The 21,512-nt window shown below is 47.3% G+C and overlaps 1 protein-coding gene across 5 annotated transcripts; it reads right to left on the bottom strand.

Moving 5' to 3' along the window:
- Nucleotides 1-10,292: 10,292 nt before the first annotated feature.
- Nucleotides 10,293-17,765, bottom strand: ZBTB14 (zinc finger and BTB domain containing 14). Of its 5 annotated transcripts, none has more exons than XM_027960755.3 (3): nt 17,550-17,765; nt 14,914-14,997; nt 10,293-13,805 (listed from the first exon to the last, which is right to left on the bottom strand). In XM_027960755.3, exons 2-3 carry the CDS (start codon nt 14,914-14,916, stop codon nt 12,459-12,461), a joined length of 1,350 nt encoding a protein of 449 aa, XP_027816556.1. In that variant the 5' UTR covers nt 14,917-14,997; nt 17,550-17,765; the 3' UTR covers nt 10,293-12,458. The 5 variants fall into 5 exon arrangements, with proteins under 5 accessions (XP_027816556.1, XP_042095098.1, XP_042095097.1 ...); XM_042239164.2 differs by having other exon boundaries at nt 14,914-15,181; XM_042239163.2 differs by lacking the exon at nt 17,550-17,765 and adding an exon at nt 16,469-16,987 and having other exon boundaries at nt 14,914-15,181.
- Between the last annotated feature and the right edge of the window lie 3,747 nt (nt 17,766-21,512).

The following is a 21,512-nucleotide window of genomic DNA, read 5'->3' on the forward strand; positions in this document are numbered from 1 at the left end:
AGGAGATCCAACCAGTCCATTCTGAAGGAGATCAGCCCTGGGATTTCTTTGGAAAGAATGATGCTAAAGCTGAAACTCCAATACTTTGGCTACCTTATGCGAAGAGTTGACTCACTGAAAGACTCTGATGCTGGGAGGGATTGGGGGCAGGAGGAGAAGGGGATGACAGAGGATGAGTTGGCTGGATGGCATCACTGACTCAATGCATCTGAATCCGAGTGAACTCCAGGAGTTGGTGATGGACAGGGAGGCCTGGCGTGCTGCGATTCATGGGGTTGCAAAGAGTCGGACATGACTGAGCGACTGAACTGAACTGAACTGAACTGACACCTGCTAGTGTAAGTGTTAAAAGAAATTGTATGAAACTGGTAGAAATATAAATAATACCACCTTTCTGAGATGCAAACTGGCAGCTGGTAACAAGACTTAATTTTTTTATATATCTTGACCCAACAAGTGATTTTTATCTTGATTAAACCAGTTAATCCTAAAGGAAATCAACCCTGAATATTCACTGGAAGGACTGATGCTGAAGCTGAAGCTCCAATACTTTGTAAACCTGATGTGAAGAGCCTACTAACTGGAAAAGACCCTGATGCTGGGAAAGATTGAGGGCAAAAGAAGGGGGCAGTAGAGGATAAGATTGTTAGAGAGTATTACCAACACAATGGACATGAATCTGATCAAACTCTGGGAGATAGTGAAGGACAGGGGAGCCTGCCTTGCTGCAGTCCATGGGGTCACAGAGTCAGACATGACTTAGCAACTGAACATCAACAAGTCTACCTCCTAAGACAAATCTGAGGGACATATCCTGTGCTGAGATGTGAATAAATATTTGGTCAGAATGGTGAGCTTTGGACACACAGAAAAGTTAAAAGTGAAGTGAAGTCGCTCAGTCACGTCCAACTCTTTACGACCCTTTGGACTGTAGGCCACAGGCTCCTGTGTCCATGGGATTTCCCAGGCAAGAATACTGGAGTGGCTTGCCATTTCCTTCTCCAGGGGATCTTCCCCCCCAGGGATCGAACCCCGGCCTCCCGCATTGCAGACAGACACTTTAACCTCTGAGCCACCAGGGAAATAAAAGCTTGAATAAATAATCTATTTCAAATACTGGAATACTACACAAAAACAAATTTATACTGTGCAAGAACAGTATTGCTACTGAAAAATGCTGTTCGATGAAAAAAGCTTGGTAAAAACAGGGTATATAACATGATCCTATGTTTATTTAAATATATTTTAAATACAGAATAGAAGGTAGCTTAAAAGAAGCTTCCCCGATGGCTAAAGAATCCACCTGCAATGCAGGAGACACAGGTTCAATTTCTGGGTCAGGAAAATTCCCTGGAGGAGGAAATGGCAACCCACTCCAGTATTCTTGCCTGAAAAATTCCATGGATACATGATCCTGGTGGGCTACAATCCACGGAGTCATGAAGAGTCAGACATGACTGAGCAACTAAGCACAAGCATAAAAGCAGAGAAGAATGTCTGGAAGGCATACTCAAAAATGTCAAGAGAAATTTACACAGGTCTAGGATTATCTAGGGCATATACTGTAAGGGATAAAACAGACTGAATTCCAATTATAATGGAGTTTGTATTCCAGTGGTGGAAAGAGAAAACAAACAAAATAAATTTCCACTAGTAAGATATAGCAGGGGAGCCTAGGAGGAGATCACTGTAATTTCCTGGCAAGAGAGAACTTAGAACTAGGGTGGTCAGATGCTGGCTTCATTGTGAAGGCTAAGCCAGTAGGGGGTTCTGGTGTCTAACATGTAGGATGCAAATGAAAGAAGAGGTTTTATAGCCTCAACAGGTGGGAGGATGGGGTTGCTATTCGATAAGACAGGAAAGATTGAGTGGGGAGATCTGAGGGTCAAGTCAGGAGGACGATTTTGAATTTGTCATATCCAAGATGCCTACTAGAAATCAATACGGAGACCACATGTAATGTAGTTAGTATGCAGAAATCCTTCTCTCCAGGAACCTCCCCTCACCCCAAGTATGAATTGGGTGCTCTTTCCCTGTGGGGGACCACCAGCACCTCATGCCCATACTCCCCTTGCATGAAACTACAATTGCTTACAGATCTTTCTTCCCTCACTCAATTAGGAGGATTCTCACTGTATTCCAGGCTCCTCCTATGGAACCTGGCTTGTAATAAAGTGCAGTAAGTATGGAGTTGGACCATAAAGAAGGCTGAGCACTGGAAAATGAATGCTTTCCAACTGTGTTGCTGGGGAAGACTCTTGAGAGTCCCTTGGATGGGTCTTGCTTGATGGCAAGCCAGTCAATTTAAAGGAAATCAATCCTGAATATTCATTGGAAGGACTGATGCTGAAGCTCCAATACTTTGGCCACCTGATGCAAAGACCTGAATCATCAGAAAAGGCCCTGATACTGGGAAAGACTGAAGGTGGGAGGAGCAGGGGGCAGCAGAGGATGAGATATTAGATGGCATCATCAACTCAGTGGACGTGAATTTGAGCAAACTCTGGGAGATGATGAAGGACAGAGGAGCCTGGTGTGCCGCAGTCCATGGGGTCACAAGGAGTTGGACACAACTTAGTGACTGAACAACAACAAAATATAACTGAGTTACTTTGCTGTACAGCAGAGACTGACACAACATTGTAAATCAACTATGCTTCAGTTAAAAAAATCAAATTAAAACTCTAAGAAAACCCCAAATAATCCAATTAAACATAGTCAAAGGACCTGAATAGACATTTTCCCAAAAATATATAAATGGCCAACAGGCGCATAAAAAAGGTGCTCAATTCATTGCTTCCTTGTAGCTCAGCTGGTAAAGAATTTGCCTGCAATGCAGGAGATCCCAGTTCGGTTCCTGGGTTGGGAAGATCCCCTGGAGAAGGGATAGGCTACCCACTCCAGTGTTCTTGGGCTTCCCTTGTGGCTCAGCTGGTAAAGAATCTGCCTGCAATGTGGGAGACCTGAGTTCAAACCCTGGGTTTCCCCTGGAGAAGGAAAAGGCTACCCACTCCCGTATTTCAGCTTGTATACAGTCCATGGGGTCGCAAAGAGTCAGACATGACTGAGCGACTTTCACTGCTTATTAGAGAAATGCAAATTAAAACCACAAGGAGATATCATCTCATGCCTGGTAAAATGCCTGACTTCTCTTATATGTGGAATCTAAAAAACAAAGCAAATGAATAAGCATAACAAAACAGAAACAGTCATAAAGAGAACAAACAGGTAGTTGACCAGGGGAGGTGGGGAGAGAGAAATAGGTAAGGGAGATAAGGAGGTGCAAACTTCCAGTTACAAAATAAATGAGTCACAGGTGTGAAATGTTCAGTGTGGGCAGTAGAGTCGATAATTACCTAACATCTTTGTATGGTGGCAGGTGGTAACTAGACTTACCATGATGCTCATTTTGTAATGGATGAACATACTGAATCACAATGTCATGGACCAGGAACTAACAGTGTTGTAGGTCAATTATACCTCAGAAACAAAGTCATAGGAAAAGAGATTAGGTTTGTGGTTATCAGAGGTGAATGGGAGGGGAAGGAAATTGGATGAAAGTGGTCAAAATGTACAAACTTCCAGTTATAAGATAAATAAATACTAGGGATGTGATACCCAACATGATAATTTACACTGGTATATGTTAAATATGAAAGTTTTTAGGAGAGTAAATCCTGAGTGTTCTCATCACAAAGAAAAATAAATTTTTATATTTCTTTAATTTTGTATCTATATGAGATGGATGTTCACTAAATTTACATGGGAAAAAATCAAGGAAACTCTTATGGCCTCATAATTCAAAGAAGTGAGTTTTGGGAAATAATGATTAGTTACATAGCACCTAAAATTAATTCACCCCTACTATTTTTCATTCCTCAATTCTCAATGCCACGTTTTATTACAGACTATCAAATATAATCTTATCTATGCTTATCAGACCAATTGATCCAGTAGCCTTCCAATCTGGTTAATACTTTCTGCTTCAGACTGGCTGAAAGCTTGCTGGAAGATTACATAAGAGCAGCTAAAATATTCTAAGATTTAGAAAAAGCCTGTCCTCATACACACACCTTTCACTTAATTAAATGTACATGAATGAAGTGTAATTAGTTTCCTCTTATCCGTCTAACCTTCTCTACAGGTCATCCAGTTTGAGGCCGGTAACATTTTAAACCAATTATATTTGATCTTGCAAAACATTTTAAAGCTAAACTTCCTGTCTGTTAAATTATGCAAAAAGTGAATTTATCTTTGAAATATTAAGCAAGAGTGGAGTCAGCTGAGCAAGGAATCACTGTTTGCATTTTGGCTGCAGAAATTAAGAGATTATGCAACCAGCCCAAAGTGGTGACAGCTTGAAAACAGTAGAGATAGAACCTGAATTCAAGTTTTCTAGCACCTTTCAGAGAGAAGGGAGTGGATGGGAGAACTCCTGACATAGGTAACCATTTTTATACAGATAAAGAGTTAATCCTGGTGCCAAAGTCGATGGTCTCTGGTCTGGTGGGATTTCCCTGGCTCACTGCATAACGGGACGTGTAAAGAAAGCAGACGGCTAGCTTTGTTATTTTGCAATCATCCATGACATTCTGTCTGCAGTTTTCCACATTATTTGGGGGCAGCCTCCAGACTGGAAAAGAGACAAAACAATGTAGGTTAGTATTTAGGCCCCTTGCATGGGAAACATGCACAGAAATTAAAATACTGGTACTAATTTATTGTACAAACTTAGAGGCAGCAGTTTACATAAATGCTCCCTCTGTCCTCCAGTTGCTCCCCTAACAATGGGCTGAGCGTGGTAAGAACGTGGGCAGGGTCAGAGTTGCTCCTCTGCTTGTTGGAGGGCATATAACACAGTGACTAAGGGCACAGGCCCTGGAGGCAGATGGACTGGTCCCTCAGTCATGGCTCTGAAAACAATTTGATGTTGGCAGCATTTATAACTTCTTTGAATCTGGACATCTTAATCCATAATAATGCGTACCCAAGAGTCATCAGAAATCATATAAAGAGATTGTCTGTATAGTGCCTGATACCTGGTAAACATTCAACATGTGCTAGTTTTTATGCTTTAATTCCTGATCCTCTTGGTATCCAGTGACAGAAGTTCAAAGCCACAGGTGAAAACAACAACAAAAAAAAAAAGGAAAAGAAATAGCCATGATCTGTAAGAATCACGTATAGGAATCATCTATAAAAGACTTCTGCCCTCTGATTGAAACCAAAAAAATAACCACATTCCAAGTAAGTGGAACAGCACAGGATGCTTTGCACAGAGCTCCATCGAAATGGTAGGGCACCTCATGGGGACCTAAAAGCAACAGATGAGATTTCATGTTTCCCTTAGCTTGCTTGCTACCCTGCCCTGACCTGTGCACTCTAAAGGAAGACCTCATGAATCTCAGTTGGATATCCTGTATTGCTCATAGAGGTCCCTTCTTCCCAGGTATTACTATCCTCGTTCAATGCTGTAGGAAGCCCAAGTTATCATGCTTTTACTCTCCTAATTTTCTCTACATCAGTACAGTTTAAAAAATATATATATATATTTATTTGACTGTGCTGGGTCTTAGTTGTGACATGTGGGATCTAGGTCCCAGGGATGGAACCTGGGCCCCCTGCATGCAGAGTCTTGGCCACTGGACCACCAGGGAAGTACCTAAGTACTCTTATTTGATAACAGCATTCATTATCTTTAAGAAGTAAACCATAGTCTCTTTTTACACACCTAGTTCCAAAATCCAGTATCAGTGAGAAAAGTTGAGAACCATTCTATGAAAATGGTCACATTGAACAAATATATTTCCTTAGTATACATTCAAAAGTCATCTGAGAATGTTTCTTTTGGACAACCAAACTTCATGACTATGCATTCAAAATGTTTACTTACATCCTAAAGTATATTCCATTAACTGCACTGAAATACACGTGAGAACAGAGTTTCTAAAGCATTTTTCACATTTATGATTTCTTGTAAAATTTAGTAAAACTTGGGAAAGTCATTGTTTAACTCCATCCTAGAACGAAAGCTTCATGAGAATGGGACAGGATTCGGTCCTGTTCACTTTTAGCTCCCAGTGTCCAGTCCAAGGCCTGGCACACACACGAGACATCCAGGAAGCATTTGTTAACCAATACTCTTTAATCTTAATCTACAAAAAGTAGTTTTATGTAAGATCTATGGAAATATCCTCCAAAGAGAAAAGCAAAGTGATTCAATACCACGGTATTCTGGAACTAAAAAAAGACCCGAATTCCTGAGCAGTAGTGTAAGTCCCTTTTGTGAGAATGCAACAAGTCATCCTGGAATTCTGGCAAACTAGAAAGGCAAAGGTCAGGTGTTGGCCAAATACATACAATATCTGAATAGTACATGTAAGCATATCTCCCCAAATGCATGATTTCTGAGAGGAAACTCATAAGCCAGCTGTCAAAACTGCAATTCTGACTCTGCCATCACAGATATTTCCGAATAGCAGGGAGCCATCTGGAGACCAGTGTTTACACTTAACCACACTCCCACGAACCACTTAAAGGATGGGAGACTATAGAACCAAAGACAACTCTTAGAGGAATACAGGAATTTGTGAGGACAAGGCTGTGAACTGGTTGAAGATTACAGAAATGCTAAGATAAACATCTTCTACAGGTATCACCTGATAAGAAGACTAAGTGAGATCTAGGTTGACAGCTTATGGCCAATGACTGACAGATGTCAGAGTCAAGAGAAATTCAATCTTGTTTCTGCTTCTCTATGCAGAACGCCCCTTAAGCAGGGAACACTTTTGGTGCACCTCAAAAGCAGTAGGTGTGTACTGGTTATCACTAATTTTTGCAGCAGACCATGAAGAAGAAATCCCAATCAACTGTTTTAGAAATAATGAAATGAAGGCTCAGGGCAGCTAAGAATTTGCCTAAATGTATGTGATGTGATGTGATCAGTTGCTCAATCATGCCGACTCTTTGAGAGCCCACCAGGCTCCTTTGTCCATTAGATCCTCCAGGCAAGAATACTGGAGTGTGTTGCCATTTCCTCCTCCAGAGGATCTTCCTGACCCAGCTATCAAACCCTCATCTCCTGCGTCTCTTGGACTGCAAGTGGATTCTTTACCACTGAGCTACTGGGGAAGCCTAAACACACACATTAATTGAAAAGGAGAATCGGGGTCCAATTCAAGTCTGACTTGAAAATTCTTCCTGTGAACCTACCATCCCTCCTTGCTATACTGAAAAGATTTATGTGAAGAAAGGTAACTGGGAGCATCTCTGGAATAAATCAAACAGTCACAACTGATGAAATCTGTTGTAATCCAGATAAATCACACCCAGGGCCCCTGAGATAAGATAAGTATGGTGATCTTTAAGGAATCAGAGGCAAACGCCATCTTTGTTTTTTAAGATTGCTTAAGACAAGACTTCGAAAGGGCTACCCTACTAGCCAGGGGCCAAATCTCCCTTTGTATCTCAGGGTTCAGCCCTTGGCCTCACACAATGCTTAATACACGCTGAATTAAGGACATGCTATCTTCACCATGGGCTGCCCTGGTGGCTCAGGTGGTGAAGAATCTGCCTGCAATCCAGGAGACCTGGGTTTGACCCCTGGGTTGGGAAGATGCCCTGGAGAAGGGAATGGCTACCCTCTCCAGTATTCTTGCCTGGAGAATCCCATGGACAGAGGAGCCTCAAATGGGTCACAAAGAGTCAGACACCACTACTCACACACACTTATCCTCACGTACCTAAAGCTTTCTCAAGCAGAGTTAAACCAATTTTGAATAGTTCCAAGGGGAAGAAGGTTCAAGGAGGTAGGCAAAAAACAGATACAGACTTCAAGCCACAGGGAGCAGTTAGAGGTCCCAGGACAGGAATGGGTGTTCACCAGGGGGCAGGGAATCCCTACAATTTCGAGTGCTCATGGGTTTCAGTGGAGGATTAGAAGGAAGGAGGGAATACATTTAGGCCCTTGTCTGTCCCTGGAATGATTTTCAGCGGTCACTTTGCCTGCAGTTAGATGTCTTTATTTGTTTCCCTTACGTTTGGTGGGGATGGGGAGTTAAGAGAGAGAGAGGCAGACAAATGCTCAAGGTGAAGGGCAGAGAGGAACCTGAGAGTTGTTCTCCCTTTTTTCCTTAACTCCTAACTCAGAATTCAAGACCAGAAGTTCTGTTAAACTAGTTCATTTCCACTTACACAAAAGGCCTTTACATCTGCTGGGGGAATTAATCACCACTAACACCACTACTTGAGAAAATTAATTCTAGGTTCCCAAAGATTTAAGTTCCTGGAGGAGGGAATGGCAATCCACTCTCATATTCTTGCCTGGAGAATCCCCATGGATAAAGGAGCCTGGAGGGCCGCAGTCCATGGGGTTGCAAAGAATCGGACACAACTGAGTGACTCAGCACAGCACACAAAGACTAAGTTGGGCCTCCCCAGTGGCTCAGCGTAAAGAACTGACCTAATGCAGGAAACACAGGTTTGATCCCTGGGTCGGGAAGATCCCCTGGAGGAGGGCACAGCAACCTATTCCAGTACTCTCGCCTGGAGAATCCCATGGACAGAGGAGCCTGGCAGGCTACAGTCCATGGAGTTGCAGAGTTGGCATGACTGAGCATGCATACACATGACTAAATTATAGACAACCTTACGCAACATAATCCATGAAGTTGGAAACTACATCAACCAGAATCACTCTCATAAACACCACCATAGCCCGCCCCCCCCGCCCCCCCCCGCCACAACAGAATAGGAGGAATTTGTTACTATCATTCTGACTTGATAGTGACCTCTGTGATTTCTAACAATTCTGAATTTGTGATCAAGTTAATGAGAAGGCAGATTACCTACATTTTAGACTGTCTAAAATTCCCTTCCTCAATCATTACTGAAGCCATGCAAGTTGGCATAAAAGCTACCATCAATGTTTGTAGACATTCTCTTTGAACAAATTGAAAAAAAAAGTAGACGGTTTTCATATAATGAAAAAGTGGTTCTAACAGTGGACAGAGAACCCTGCACCTGCTCCACAAGTGAAAGGTAGACTCAGGAACCGATACTTATAGTCATGCCCCTAAATGAAAGAAGGAAGCTGTCACATCAGCACGGCAAGTCTCACTGTATTTACTGCCCAGCAGGACTGTTTGAATGTCAGTAAGCTACAAGTGAACACAAAACACCCCACTTTCAGACTGGTGGCCCTGATCACAAGACTCAAAAAGAAGTGGTAACACACTTCTTGTGTGATGCACAGTGAAGTCCACCAGCCACAGGAAGCCAAGGACCCCATCTTGACTGACCTCCCTGGCATCAGTCCCATGGGAGTTCCGCCATGGGACATAATCCTATTATAACATGCATCTCCCCAACAATGTGCATGGGAAGCTGCTATCTTCCTTTTACATTCTACACACCTATCGGTAGGGACCATCTCAGATCAATGGTGTCCCAAGCTCTCAGTCTAGCCAAATGGTCCCATTTGTTTTATACCTTGCTAAAAGGCACCAAACCTCAGAGGGCAACCAAAACAACAAACAGCATTTTTTAAAATTAAATGACGTCTGATACTGCTGTAAGACAGCAGCATACCCACCCAATGCTAGGGGCCATCAGAAAAACCACCAGGGATGTACCCCAAATGCGGCTCCAATTCTGAGTTGCCAGGCTAGAACCAGGTAGACACTTGGATGCTTTGTGGGCTTTAAAAATAAATAAATTTTTAAAAAGTGATTCTTTAATGATACTGTTGCAGCTTCAAAGGGCTTCCTTGATGCCTTAGCTGGTAAACAGTCCACCTGCAATGCAGGAGACAAAAGAGATGTAGGTTCGTTCCCTGGGATGGGAAGATCCCCTGGAGGAGGCAATGGCAACCCACCCAGTAGTCTTGCCTGGGAAATCCCATGGATAGAGGAGCCTGGTGGGGTAACAGAGTGAGCATGAGCATGAGAACTTCAAAGGATTAAAATGTACCTTTAAAGAATATTAAAGTATTATATATATTTTCATTCTAATACTTGGTAAAACAAAGTAGTAATGTTGACATTGGCCATTTCCTTCCTTCTCACAAGGCAGATTCAGAGTAAGCATGTTTCAGAAGGAACTGGCTGGGAAGGGAGGTACCCTAGAACTGCTGGACATGAGGGCGTCACCATCCACAGGACACTATAGCCAGCTAGGTGGGAGAGAGGCAGGCTTCATGACCAGGAGACAGGAGAGCTGCCATGTCACAACCTCGCTGCCCAGAACACAACAAAAACATGCACCCTAAACACAGATGAGCCCAGCACCGGTGGTGGAAATTACAACACAAATATATTTCTCATGCAAAATACGAGCAATGACACATATTTACACGATGCAAATAAAGTGCTGAAAGAGCTTTCTTTTGGGGATACCACTGCGATTATGTGGTTTCAGTGAAGGTTAATGCCACATGGGGAACTTGCAACTCTTTATAGCCAAGATGAAGATAGTATAGAAAATGCACTTGGGTAGAAACCTGGGTGTGTGACAGGCTGCTAGGAAAAAAACAAAAACAGGAATGACAGAAGTATATTTTCTTTTATATACAAAAACAAAGGCCCCCGGTATGATTTGTTGAAGTAGCCATCCACAAGATGTTAGATCACTTTTCCTTTGCTTTGGTTAAAACAGTCTAGGAACAGCAATCGGTTCCCCTTCTATGAAGAGCATATAAACACAGCGACACAACTGCTTTTGGGAGAAAATAAACAACATTTAAGAAAAGAAATTAAATTAGTTTTAAACTAAATTAAACATTTACCAATAAATAAGATTCTTAAAAAGGTAACATCTTCATCCTACAATCATGGGCATAACATATACACCAGTTTAAAAAATAAACTTTCTCTCACAATAATAATAATTACAGGTGTTAATGCAACGAGCTAGGAAATGAAATTACTTTAATGTAGCTTAAGAGGAAAAAAAAACCCTAGCAACCAAAAATAAATTTTAAAAATCGACATTTTTTGAAAATGGTACATTCTAAAAGAACTAATTCTTTATTACAGAACATAATTCAAACTATTGTTGGTATTTCAATGTATTCCTAAAGAAATGTTTAAAAAGAAATTTCGTACACCAGAATTGGAACAGCACTTATAATTCAGTTTATGGCTATGAAAAGGCAATCATCTTCCACTTAAAACTGTAACCAGTGATGAAATATACTTCAAGAACATAAACATTTGGACAATCTTTAATATTGGTTAAAAACAGACTGTTTGTTTCTGATGGAGATATTGTTAATCCCATGTGCAAAAAAAGTGCAGCTGTCTATTTGTACTTGAGATACATAAGACCAACGCTTCTGTACTATTTACACAGGTAAAAGATTTTAAACATAATGATTTCCGGAAGGACATCGCATCTTCTTTATGGATAATCACGTGCTACCGAGAGCCCAAAAGCTTGATGACACTCTTTTAAGTTACACAAACGTACCCAAAGAGGTATACCTGCTCTTGGCCTAATTTTGATCCTAAACAAAAATCCAATTTCAAAATCAGGAATTATTTTGATCTAAGAAATCTTGGACTTGTTGCAAATGTGCAAACCTTGTCTCTGAGAACCAGGTTCCTACACTCCCTTTTCTAACCCTCTCACCACTGGTCCAGCCCACAAACCCCATCAGCTGCAGAGTAGCAATACCCCAAATAAGAGTGAAAAAACTCAGCCCTCAAGCAACTGACATGCCTTTAGGTCCTGTGACATCTTTAGGGGCTGGTACGGGCAATCAAAAAGGATGAAGAAACACTTCAGCAAAGCAACCATTATTTGTCCACAAAAACCATGAAAAACAAGTGATAGAAAATTAACAAACCAAATATATAAATCTGACAACATTTTGCATTTCCAGAACTTGTTTTCCTATCCGTGCACGCAGGGTTCTTGGTCAACCATCCACCCGTATTTCCTGCGTCTACACGAAGTACTTTTACTAAAGTTCTTAAAAATGTCGCTGTGACCTGTAAGTCACACAGAATGGTGATGGTCAGGAAATCAATCCACTCAATTATCACTCTGAACGGTGCACTCCCTGGTGCAGCAGGTGGAGAGGGGGACTTTTAAAAAGGGACAGAAGTCTCTCACTTCTGAACTGGGCCCAGGAGTTCTCAAATTAAAATCAGAAATCATTAAAAAAAAAAAAAAGAAAAAAAAGGTGGCGGGGGGCGGGGGCCGGGTGCTTACTGGCAACATTAATACAAGACACCAGACGGGACAGTGAAACAGTTTGGTCAGAACCAAGGAACGGTTATTTCCTTGCAAAGTTTTTGAAACACCCAACCAAGCACTGCCTTAGGTCCAGCGAGTACAAGTTCTCCGTAAGTTTCCACCGAAATGTGGCGGCTGGCGTTCATGGGTCGGGATGCCGGATGCGGATCAAGGATGCTGAGCATCCCTGCCGCGCGCATGCGCATCCCGGTCCCCCGCCTCTAGCTGCAGGCGATGGTCTCCAGCTGCTGCTCGGCCTCCGCAGCCATGGCCGCCGCCTGCAGCTGTTCGGTCTCGCTCTGCATGGCGCTGGGGGTGACTTGCTTGCGCTCGCTGTGCATGTTGTTCTCGTGCCGCTTCAGGTCGGACGCCTTGGCGAAGGCCTTGGTGCAGGAGCCGCACACAAAGGGCTTCTCGCCGCGGTGACGGCGCTCATGGTCCTTGAGGTGGGACTTGTGCTTGAAGGCCTTGTCACACATATGGCAGGCGAAGGGCCGCTCGTTGCTGTGCACCCGCTCGTGCTTCTTCAAGTCCGGGGCGCGGATGAACGACTTGCCGCACACCTCGCAGCTGTAGGGCTTATAGCCCGTGTGGATCTTCAGGTGCTCCTTCAGATGGGCCTGCGTGGTGAAGCCCTTGGTGCACATCTCGCACACGAAGGGCCGGTCGGCCGTGTGCAGCTTCTCGTGCTTCCTCAGCCGACCTTCGTCCGAGAACGTCTTCCCGCACGCCTGGCAGGCGATCTGCTCCCGGTGGTGCCCGTACAGCAGGTACTCGAACTTCATGTCACTGGCCGCCGTGGTCCAGCCTGGGGTCTGCTCATCCTTCACTTCACTCATCCCGTCGTTAAATGTTAAGGCCTGAGGGGTCTGGGACCCCAGGTCCTTGGACTCGGGGGTCTCCATCGACTCTACCTCCTGGCCGTAGCAGTTGACCTTCCGTACCTCCTCGCTGCCCAGCTCTTTCAGGATGGCCTCCTGCACCCTGAGCGTCGTCGTGGGCGATTTGCCGTCCTCCTGACTCGGGGGGGTGCCTTCTACCGTGTCATCCGAGGGGCTGTCGTCCTGGTCTCCGATTTCCTCCACGTCGTCATCCTGAGGGTCGGCAGCATCCCCAATGGGGCGGTTGATCTTCAGGCAGTACTTGCTTTTCGACTGACCGTTGTTTTCGTCCGGGCTGGACACGTCCCGCTTCTGAGAGCAGAGTTTATCCAGGAACCGGATGCCGAGAATCTGACCGGATGACATCATTAAGTTAACATCTTCTTTTTTCACGGAGATCTTTGCCGTGTACATGTAATTCAGGACCTCTTCAAATATATCGGAACGGAGGAAATCTATTTCTATTACTGAGGAACTATCTACCTCAAGTTTCTTGAAAAGCTTTTTAAAGTAGGTGCTGCAGGCAGCGAGAACACACCTGTGCGCTCTGAACTTCACATCCTCGACCACAATCGCGATGTCGCAAAATTCTCCTTCCAAGCGTTGCTCGTTGAGTGTTTTCAGAAACAGAGTTTTATGGTCATCGTCATTATATTTAATGGTTTCAGACATACTGATGAAAAACTCCTACAAGAAAATGTTTATAAAGAAAAAGAATTTTGGTCATTATGGACAGTACTTTTCCATATAAAAATTTCAGGGAGATTTCATTTTCTGATCACTTTCCGGTCCCTAACAATTTCAGAAAGTCACTGTCAGGAGGGGTTCAAGAATAGGAGGAGAAAAGACAGATCCAAATTTAGGGATTTCCACAGTTCCTTCTACTTATCTTCACTGTAGTCAGCTTATGCTTACTCATAATAACAACTCCTACTGAGCACGCAATACGTGCCTGGCATTGTGCTACACGCTTTTCATGTCTTCACAAAGGCAGTGATCAAGTGACCTTGAGAGATAGGCATTGTTATTACCCTACTTTACCAATGAACTGAGGAACCTGCCCAATATTCTAGCTATTTAGTGGACCAACAGGGCTCTAGCTCTAGCAAATCCAGGCACTCTAGCTCCAAAACCAGTGCTTCAACTAGAGGTAATAATGACAACTCAGCTTCAAGGTTTAAGAAAACCGTCTCTGGCAAGCATCTGCCAGAGCCCTCTGCTGTGTCTAATTTCATGCCGAGGAAGATTCAGTAAAGTAACTAGCAGCTCTCAAGGTTCTGCTTCCTTGACGGAAGAGACAGATCACTCCTGCAGACCCAGGGAGGGAAATCATTTCCAGAACACTCCATTCAGTGTTGTCCTCTAGTTTTTTCACACCAGTGTTGGGCCACTTCTGAACAAGGGGCAAGGTTTAATAGGACCCTCAGAGAATCAGATGACATTTGGGAAGGCAGTGACAAGCAGCTTCATTCCCCACTGGATGCCAGTCTATCTGTCATCTGGATCAAAGTGTCATCAGAACTGGATGCACTTGACAAGTGAGGCGGGGGTTTTATGAGAAAAAGAAATAGAACTGGCACAGAAGACATCTGCCACGTGTTAAAGAAGTGATCTTTTTAAAATTAATGTGTCCTAGGTGTTTCTTTTCAAAAACCTTGCTTTCCTTTTATTCGACCAAGCATTAAGTATGAGGAAAGTACCTAGTCCCCTAAAGAACGCTAATACATAACTGAGAGACATTTTAAAGCTGACACCAATAAGATTCTAAAGACTTAATATGCAAAGTCATAGTTACCATGAACAACTCAGGCTATTATCTTAATGCTTTGAACACCAAAATCTTCGGATCAGAATAACTCTGATCAGGGGCACGCCAGTCCTACAAGAGAAAAGGACATACAAGAGTAAAGTTGGCTCTTTCCTCATCCCCAGTTGCAAACAAGAATGTTTTCAAAAATTGATTTTTAAAAAGAAACTTTCCTTTTTTGTCCTGTCACTGGCACCTGTACCCATTTTCAGGTTGGGAACAAAGAGGAGGGTGGCTGGCAGCGTCGGGTTCAGCTCTGAACAGATATGAAGGAGAAAAGGTAAGGGCTGGAGCACTGGCAGCCTGGAGGGGGTGTGCGACAGGAATGGGAAGGATGGGCTGGGGAACCACTAAGGGATTTCCCCTCACAAAGCCTCTGTCTGTATTTGCAAGGATGATTGCTGCACAGATAGAGTAAAAGCTGGTAAATACCTCATTCCCCTACCATTTCCTGCTGGATACACAGCCTTCCACATTTTTTTCGGCTTGGCTTATATAAACATAGACTATTTATTTTTTACATCGATAAATATAGACAAAGTTAAGAAAAGTACATATACTCAACAGTTAAAAGTGGGGGAGAGGGAATAGTAGCCGTTTACTTCTGTCCACTCTTCTGTATGATGTAGTGTGCTGCTGTTGCTGCTAAGTCGCTTCAGTTGTGTCCAACTCTGTGCGACCCCATAGACAGCAGCCCACCAGGCTCCCCCGTCCCTGGGATTCTCCAGGCAAGAACACTGGAGTGGGCTGCCATTTCCTTCTCCAATGCATGAAAGTGAAAAGTGAAAGTCAAGTCCCTCAGTCGTGTCCGACCCTCAGTGACCCCATAGACTGTAGCCTTCCAGGCTCCTCCGTCCATGGGATTTTCCAGGCAAGAGTCCTGGAGTGGGGTGCCATTGCCTTCTCCGATGATGTAGTATATAGTTACTTAAATCACTCTGGTCTTGAAGCTTGCATTAGAGAACTCCAGGTGTGTCTGCCTCTATCCCTACAGGGAAGCTCAAAGGATTCTAGGTTTTTTCCAGTTTAAACTCCATTCTGCAGACCAACATCCTGAAAAACATCAAGCCTTCTCTATTGAACGGTGACCACACAAACTTGAGCGTGGCAGAACCAGAGTCCTGAAAACCCTCTACAGAAAAGCAAAAACATCATTAAGGTGTCTAAAGTGGCAGGCTGTTTTCTTACTTGCCAAGTGCGAGGACTGGGCAGAATAATTTCTAAGGGTGCACCCCAGCCTGAGGCCACCCCCAAGGGAAGGCAGCCTTCCTACCGGGTTACTTCCTACAGTCGCTCTCTCTGGAGCTTGTGGGATAAAGGTGCATGGACCAGGCACAGGAGAGGCGTACGGTACCCATGGCAACATACTTAGATTTTTTTTTTTTAAGCCTATGTGTTATTTGGTCCCACTCCCTCTCTCCATATCTCCATTTTCCCCCCTCTGTTGAGATGTTCCCATTGCTAAGTTCAGGTGAGTCAAACGGGAAGATCCCCGTTGCCAGTATCCCTACAGGTGGAGGACAAGATGCCGCTCCAACCACACCTCCTGGACGAAGCTGCCCCTGCATGTCGATTCTCCAAAGCGCCGGCGCGGGGGCCCCGGCTAAGCCGAAACTACAGAAGCCGCGGCGACCAGCCGGCCGCCTCCCCGACCCCGGGGCCGCCGCGACAATGGCGGCGGCACCACTTCCCGGTCAAGAGCTCGCCGCTTCTGGATGGGAAGGGAGCAAGGAACTGAGCGCATGACCCGGGCCACCTCCGGAACCTCTCCGAGCCTCGCTACCATCCCGCTCAGCCCGGGAGGTGGGGGACGGGATCCAGCGGCTGGCATTCCTTCCCGAACAAAAGCTCCCGCCCGGGAAGCCGGGCGGAGCACCAGCCGTTTTCTCTTTTAGAATCGGGCTCTTCGGCGCGGGCTAGGGCCGCTGCTCCGAGCGCGAGAGGGAGGACCCACGGCGGCCCTGGCGGCGGGGATCGGGAACGGGCGTGCGGCCGGGCTCCGCAGCCCCGCGCCGCGCCGCGCCGCGCCCCGCTCCGCCCGCGAGCCCGGAGCTCGCGCCCCGCGCACTCCCCGGCCGGCTCGCGCCGGGCCCTCCCCCGCCCTCCCGCGGCCGGGGGCGGGGGCGGCGCGCGGCCGGCTTCCCGAGCTCCGCAGGCGCTCCCGGGAGTGCGAGCGCGGGGGTCCCGGCCCCCTCCTCCGCGGGCTGCTGGGGGGCGGCGCGGCGGGGCCCGCGGCGCCGAGGGGCGGCGCCCGGCGGGCCGCGCTCGGCGCCGGGCTCCGGGCCGTCCCCACCCCCACCGCGGTGCACTGCGGCGGTGCGAGCGGGGGCGGCCATAAACTCCGCCGCCGAGGCTCGGCGAGCGCGCGCGCGGGGCAGCCACTGTCGCCGCCTGGCCGCTGCCCGAGCCCGCTCGCCGGCCTGCGCGGCCCCCGGAGCGCCCCGGCCCCACGCCCGGCCCCGCTCGCGCCGCGCCGCCGGGGCCGCCCGCACCTCCTGGAGCTGACGGGTGCCCCCGAGCGCGGCGAGAACGCGCTTCTTCCGGGCAGCCCCGCCGCGCCCGCCGCCCCCGCGCCCGCCTCGCGGCCGGCCCGGGCCCCTTCCGCACCCCCGGCCCGCGCTTACCTGCAGCCTGGCACAGCCACAGACACTCGCCGTGGGCTCCCCGCGCTCGCTGCACGCAGGCCGGGGACGGGATGGACGCGGGGCGCGGGGGCACGGTGGGTGGCAGTGTGTTTTGGATTTTTTTTTTTTTTTTGGAGTTTGGGGAGGGGGCGGGGTGGGGGGGAAATCGTGCACGTCCCTGATGGTAGCAGCCCTTCTCCTGCACGAGCACAGAATGTCTAGCCGGCCGCGAACACCCCCACCGGCACCCCCCCCTTCCCGTGCATGCGCGGTGCGGGCCAGGGGGAAGGCGCGCCGCCGGCTTGCGCAGGCACGGAACACGACCGGGCCTCTAAATGGGCGAGCGGGGAAAGGGTTAATCCGGGACCTTGCGACGCTTTCGTTGGAGTCTACGGGGCCGCCCCCGGAGGGCCCTGGCCTGCGCACGCGCGCGCACGCGCGCGGGTTGGGGCGCGCGGAGCCCGCGCGCGGGAGAAGGCGGTGGGCGGGACTGGGGCGGGGCTTAGGAGCGGAGGAGCGAATGCACGAGCGCCGCTCTCGGGCACCCGCCCCGCCTGCCGCTCCCGCCTCCCGCTCGGACTCCCGAGCTCCCGCCCGCGCCCTGCGCCGGCGCCGGCGCGGCACCGGGGACGCGGGAGCCCGGCGCTCCCGTGCGTGTGCATGTGCGTGGGCAGTGCCGCCCTCGGGCGCGCGCAGGCCGGGCGCCGCGGCTGCGGGGCTCGCCCGCGAGTTCCGGACGGGCGTTCCGGGCACCCTGCCTTCCGCGCTCGCCGGAGACAGCGAGACGCGCGCTCGCGGGCGTTGGGTCTTAGCGGGCATCGCCGCCGCATTTTGTCTATGGGCGAGTTATAGGAGCTCAGTAAGCGTTTGTAGAAGAGATGCAAAGGTGGCATCTTTTCATTTGGACTGTAAGGGGCGATCCCAATCCCAGAGACGAAAGGGATCATACACCCACACCCACACCCACACCCACACCCACAGCCCCAAAGCTCGGGAGCCAGTCAGGGACGCGCCCACGCTGCCGCATCTCCCTGGAAACTCGCAAGGAAAAGTCTCGGGGCTGGAGCCCGAATAGCCCATCCCTGGCGGTGGAGCCCCTGGGTTCGGCTTCTTTTTCACCTCCCTCGGAGAACTCTGATAACTCAGCGCCGTTCCTACATCCCTGTTGAGCAGAGTAAAGACTCCTGTGCTGTGGGAGCATCATCGCTCCCATTCAGTGACGGTCCCGGGGGAGTCCCTCCCGCTCCACCGTTTTCTGCTCATCTACGCACAGGAAGCTGGACGCCGCCGCGGCTCCCTCGCGTCGCTTGTGCAGCTTTATCATACCTGTTTTAACAGCGTTTTGCCAAAACATTCGTAATTCACATCTAAAAATTAGAGCAGGACTATCCTTGTGGGCTTGTGCGATAATTACAAAAATTAACGCTTGTAACGGGTCCATAATACACCGTGAAGAAATTATGATTGTGTTAAATTCCAAAGAAATTCTGTTTGTCCCAAGGTGATTTGTAGTACTAACTGATGTCGGTTTCAACGTTTCCAAAAATGCTTTTTATACACATCTTTTTTGATGTTCACAAAAGCCTGAGGGTCTACTGAATGAAACGAGGTAGAACAGACCAGTTCTAAAGTCAGACATACACACCTCAAATATTGGGTATATGATTTAGCTTCCCTAAACCTCACTTCTTGTTCTCTGATAAGAGCAGGAAATTGTGAGGATTAAATGGAGTAATGCTCAATTAAGTGATTAGCTCAAATACTAGCACGATGGTATTAAGTGACCTGCCAAGTCTGTCTGGATAGTGGGTTTCAGTGGCAAGAACAGAACCAGAACCACCAGGGGTCAGGCCCACACTTGATCCCTAGGTGGCCCACGTCCCCTCTGATGCCACGCTGGGCCTGATTATTCTTATGTGTTTGTTTAGTCGCCAAGTGGTGTCCTTTGCAACCCCAGACTGTAGCCCACCAGGCTTCTCTGTCCATGGGATTTCCCATAGCTTTTAAGGTTATATTTCAATCTTGTCTGTGTTTTTATAGGGGGATAATATTAGCAGTATATCATAAGATTATGTTATCAAGTGATAAAGCTGTCATTTCACTGAGCAGTGTGTGGGCATTGCTCTCTTAGTTATGGTTCATCGTTCGATGCAAACACTCCCTCCAAACCACTTAATTGCATAGCTTTATACACTCATTCTACATATATCGATTACCTATCTACTATGTAAAGACTGTCTCTTGGCATATGGCTAGGTAAAGTCTTTCAGGATTTGACTAATCTGATCCAATTAAAATGGCTCAGAAGAGTCCTTGAGCAGCAGAATGCAGTGCTCAAGTGACAGGTCCTTGACATCTTGATTTTGCATGAATTATTCCGCTTTTTCACTTGTTTTGTTGTGCTCATCATCTGGGCTCTGTCCCTTGCTCCATGGGAATCATGGGGTGAGTGTAAACAAAAGAGGAAATTCCGTGGGCTGGAGGAGGGAGGAGGGGAAGCTACAAAGGAAGGGCCTGACCCAGACCCGGCACACAGCAGCCTTACCTTGGCACCACCCAGCATCCCTTAGGCCCTCCATAAATAAGGGCTCACAGGTAAGTGACGACTCACACAGTACTGTGGGGAGTTACAAGGACACGCTGTGGGTTGATGTGGGCTCGGGAGCTTTCTGAAATTCACAGATCTGAGGCCCTTGAAGGAAGCCTTCTGCCTCTCCTGCTCCGAATGCTGTCACTCTGTGGGAGTCTCAAGCCAACAGCTATGCTGGGAACACACTGTTCCTCCCCCTAGGGTGCTCATGGCTGCCTCCTAACTGGAACCTGCTTGTAAGGCCGGGACCTCCCTGGTGGTCTAGTTAAGAATCTGCCTGCCAATGCAGGGGACATGGGTTTGATCTCTGGTCTGGGAAGGCAACTAAGCCCTGTGCCACAACTACTGAGCCTGTGTCTAGAGCCCGGGAGCTGGAACTACTGAACCCATACATTCTGAACCCATACAAAGCCTGCATTCTGGATCCTGGGCTCTGCAACAAGAGATGCCACCACAGTGAGAAGCCTGTACACCACAACAAAGACCCAGTATACCTGAAAATAAATAAATAAATAAAAATCTAAAAAAAATTAACTGTAAGGCAGGAATCTAGGGCGTCAGGGCCTAGAGTGGCTTTGGAATGGCCCCTGAGGGACATGGGTGATGTTAGATCATTTGCATGGAGTTGATGTCTCTATCACACTGACCTTGGGCCCTCTGATCAGTGGAAGATGTGCAGAAAAGTGGGCACATGTGCTCTGAACAGAGGCTTTGAGAAGCGGCTTGTGTTCCCCTCTTCCACCTGGGTTTGTGCGGTCTTCCGTGAGGACTGGGCCTAGGTTGCCACTGTCTCTTCTGCCTGGGCCTTCAAATGACAAGCAGGCCTCAGAGAAGGAAGCTGACTTGAAACCCAAGGCCTACCAAGCCCAGGCAGGCTACAGCTCATCCACAAACTTGTGAGTGAGAAAGAAACGCTTGCTTCGTTAGGCGCCAGAAGGCTGTGTTTTATGCTTTGTCATTGCAGTCAAACATAAAACACCTGTGCAAGGAAAAGTGTCCCACCAAGTGCCAGGAGCACTCTCCCCTTGATGCTCTGAAAACACTGGGCAGGGTACATGAACAGGAGGCAGACCTAATCCCAGATGATGCAGAGGTAGGGAAACACATTCAAACATGATCACATGAGTAATTTTACAACTGCACATTCTGATAATGCTACTAATAAAAAGGTACAAAGCTCAGAATGTCATGAAACAGAGGAACTCATTGTGGTTGCGAACTCAGTGAAAGCTTCTTCTAAGATGGATATTTGAGACCACAAGAGTGAGGGGAGACAGGCATCATTGGGGTTGGGGGCTAGCATTTCAGGCATACTGGGAATAGCATGAAGGAAAAGATGGAAGAGACTTGGTGGGTTGAGGCTCTAGGGGAGG

This window comes from Ovis aries, chromosome 23, assembly GCF_016772045.2.
Source record: "Ovis aries strain OAR_USU_Benz2616 breed Rambouillet chromosome 23, ARS-UI_Ramb_v3.0, whole genome shotgun sequence".
Taxonomy (NCBI): Eukaryota; Metazoa; Chordata; class Mammalia; order Artiodactyla; family Bovidae; genus Ovis; species Ovis aries.